General features: G+C 33.4%; 1 protein-coding gene across 1 annotated transcript in view; it reads left to right on the top strand.

Annotated features, from left to right (window-relative positions):
* The first annotated feature begins 689 nt into the window (after nucleotides 1-689).
* Nucleotides 690-4154, top strand: part of LOC107192806 — a 16973-nt gene continuing 13508 nt past the window's right edge. Inside the window, exon 1 of the mRNA XM_015582141.1 lies at nucleotides 690-923. Within this exon, the coding sequence (XP_015437627.1) occupies nucleotides 690-923 (234 nt within the window). The remainder of the gene's footprint in view (nucleotides 924-4154) is intronic.

Genomic DNA, 4154 nt, shown 5'->3' with positions numbered 1-4154 from the left:
TAAAAAAATAATAGTTCTTCCTGAATGAGTTTACATTCGGCAACAAAATTATTCAATCTCATTTTACTGTTCAAATCTCAGGGCGACGCAACTTATTACTGCAGCTTTTCACTATGTATTATTCGAATAAAATTCTGCTAAACTCTGGTTAAAATATATTATATTAATAAAAAAGAGCTTTGTATTCATTTTCCTTCGATACAAGTAGTTATCGATACTTGTTTTCAATACGAGTTATAAATAAAAGTATCGATACCTTGACTGTATCGATTTATCCCTAAACACAATTCGGCGTGGGCTTGATCGCTAGTCGATCCATTGTTCGGAGGCTAATCTGTTGTTTATTTCCACTGTATATACTAATTCCAAACAAAATTAAGTTGGACATAAAGAATAGAGGAATAATAAGAATAAACCGAGCCGTGAATAATTCATTAATGGAAAGAACTGATATTTCAGGGGACCAAGGTCTCATCGTCGAAAGTATGCGACTCCACGTATTTAGTATAATATTATCATTCATATTCAGTTGAATAGTTTGATATCTCCAAGGTATATACTAATTCTAAACAAAATTAAATTTGATGTTAAGAATAGAGGAATAGTAAAAATAAACCGAGACGTGAATACATAATTCACTAATGGAAAGATCTGATATTTCAGGGGACCAAGGTGTCATCGACGGAAGTATGCGACTCCACGTCTTTAGTATAATAATATTCGTAAGCGTGCTAGTCGTGAGGAAAACTTCATCCCATGGAAGACTGATAGAACCGCCCTCGAGGGCCTCGATGTGGAGATACGGATTCGATACACCGCACGATTACAACGATCACGAATGCTACTGCGGCGGGTTTACCAGGCAATGGCAGCGAAATAAAGGGAACTGCGGGATCTGCGGTGACGCTTGGGACACGCCAACGGTAAGATGGAAACTTTTAACGAAATTGTCGCACACCGATTTGCACATGTGTATATACAGGGTTAGCCAGTAAGACTTAGTATCTAAAGTAAGTAATTACCTATTAGTTGTATCGAAAAACATTTTAATGAATTAGATAGAAATTTAACGGACGCCACGGATAAATACGATTTGATTTCTTTGTCTTATTTTTTTTTAAAATCAATGTGACCTTGCGGTCTTTTCAAGGCAAATGCATCTTTTTTTTAATACCATCATGCTATAAGTAGTGATGGAACACCAAGCCGGATTCAAGTCAATCAAGTCAGATGACGTCACGGGGCGTCGGCTCGCGGCGACGGTATCTATGTAATCCCTATAAGCCTTCGGCGACCGACGCTCGGGTTACAATCTAGCACACAGAACGAATCACCCATGAATAAAAATTTAAACTTTTACTCCTTTCAGTGTATGTACTTTCTTAAAAATGTTACAAATAAATGTAGAAGATTCTGATGAAAGTAAGTCCAAACACGACATAAATCAGACTATATTTAATAACATACAATTCGTATCGCGACATAACATACGAATAAAAATTGTTTTCGCTGCATTTCCTCATTCAAAGCCACGCAAAATTTTTAAAAAACATTGCACATGTTGCAAATACCGGAGCACCTATTACAGAATTTTCTCCAATTTTTCGGTTGAAAATTCTAGGTGCAAAAAATTAAGAACCCTAAAAAATTATAACAAATGCGAATTTCTTAAGAAAATTAATTATAATTAAACATGGTAAAGCACATACAGTAACATTGTAAACCAATATATTGTAAAAAGCATAACATAATATGCAGCCATGCCGTGTATTAATACATTAATCACTAAGACATAAACATTAGAAAATTATTTTAATTCAAGCATATTCCAAGGATAATATAAGAAGCAAAGATAAAAAATTAATTAATACTAAATACGGTACAGAAGCAAGTGTACAGTATAAATGCATAAAATAATATAATGCTATCTAACATTAAGACATAAACTTAATGCAACCATTTTAATCGGGCAATACAACATGACCAATTCCATACACATTTGATAGAAATGAATTGGAAATCGATAAGCCGCTTATTGAACTACTAGCTTTTTACTCGCGATTTCGCTAGCGTAGGTTTCGAGATTTGGTAAACTTTTTTTTAAACAAAATTATAATTAAAAAAGTATATAAGACTCCTTCTTTTATGTACACAGATTGAACATTATTCAAAACATTAGTAGTGAATAAGTCCAAATACTTTATTTAACTGTGGTTAAAATACAAAATTGCATTACATAATTACATAAATCAATATATGATACGAATTGTATATTATTAAATATAGTCTGATTTATGTCGTGTTTGGACTTACTTTCATCAGAATCTTCTACATTTATTCGTAACATTTTTAAGAAAGTACATACACTGAAAGGAGTAAAAGTTTAGATGTTTATTCATGGGTGATTCGTTCTGTGTGCTAGATTGTAACCCGAGCGTCGGTCGCCGAAGGCTTATAGGGATTACATAGATACCGTCGCCGCGAGCCGACGCCCCGTGACGTCATCTGACTTGATCGACTTGAATCCGGCTTGGTGTTCCATCACTAGGTACGGGTACGCACACCAATGTGCAAGACCCCACCGTTCACGTCCAAGTGGCAGAGTAGTGGTAGATTCATATCTCTAGGTGTAACACTACACAATCAAATCGCTGTGAATTCATTAACAATTTTTCCTGACCGAACGGTTCATTTACGACATATGGTTCCTCATAAACTTTTTCTCTTCGCAGAATACGCTAACGTAAGAGAAAATGTTAACATTGATTTTTATTGTTATATATTGGGTCGTTCGTTAAGTAATGTCGTATACTTTGTGTTTACATTTTCGTTGTGATGACGTAGCTCTGTCGTGTGTGTTAGTCGCGATTCTACCTGCGTTGAATGCAGACATATACTGTTTCAAAGTGTTATAGTTTCAACTGTCAAAAAATTGTTTTAAATAATTCAACACAGTGAAATGGATAAGAGCGAAGAACATTTATGTCATTGTTTACTTTACCAATATCAAAAAGGCCATAATGCGACAAAAGCAACTGAAACCTTGTGTAATGTGTTCGGTAATAAAACAATAAACGTAAGAAAAGCCCTAAGATGGTATTCAAAATTTCATACAGGTAATTTTACAGGCAGTAAAAAACGATATACAAGTATTCATAGACTCAAAACAAGAAGACTTTTTACGAATGCGAATTGAAAATTTACCCTCAAGGTGACAAAAAGTTATAAATCACGGTGGACATTACATTTTCTAATAAAGTGAAATCATACATGTAGTTTTCATAATAAAACAGATGTTCAAAAATACGACATTACTTATCGAACGACCCAATATAAACAATTTTTCGGCAAATTTTTTCACAAACATCTATCGATCCAAGGGTGTAGATTCACCCCTTGAAACCATAACCATTCATTTTTTTACACCCTGTACCTGCATCTATTCTACATAACAAACAATTTAGATGGATATGGCTTTGTGACACTTATTTAGAGAAGCAAGACAGCCAACAGAACGAGAGCATATCGTCAATTAAACAGTAAAAGAAGAATAAAAATGAAGAAAGGAAAAAAATCGGGGCAAATCTTATTATAATAATAACCAATACATAGGTAAATGTCTCTGTGACGGTACAAATCAGATTATTTCTAGCACTGTAGGTAATTAAATAGAAATGTAATATTTCTAACGTAATAATGTTAAAAATAATCCAATTTATACCGTGTTTAGATTTATTTTCATCTGAAAAATCTTAGCGGTATGTTACTACAACGTTCATGTTGATCAGATTTGAAAGCCGAAAGTATTCCACACTATTAATACATAATCTATAATCTATAATCTATAGCAAGCAATAATGTATCACTCTTGAACCGACGCTTAAGACGTCAGACGCAATCGCCGATACGAATAACAGTACAAATAAAGATGAAAACTTTATTTGACGGCTCGAATAAATGCCGTTCGAATAAAAAAATTATTAGAAAAATATTTTTCAGCGGCTCTATTGAATACTTAAGGCATCCCTACATAGAGCACTAAGAACTATTTAATCTTGTTAATATTTCATTAAAAATTTCCTGTTGTGACTAATTCCATACTGTATAATATATTGATGTAACTGTTTCTAATCTTATTGTCATTAATTGTTATA

The sequence above is a fragment of the Dufourea novaeangliae genome, unplaced genomic scaffold (assembly GCF_001272555.1).
Source record: "Dufourea novaeangliae isolate 0120121106 unplaced genomic scaffold, ASM127255v1 scaffold421, whole genome shotgun sequence".
Classification (NCBI taxonomy): Eukaryota; Metazoa; Arthropoda; class Insecta; order Hymenoptera; family Halictidae; genus Dufourea; species Dufourea novaeangliae.
This window is presented reverse-complemented; position numbering and strand designations above follow the sequence as displayed.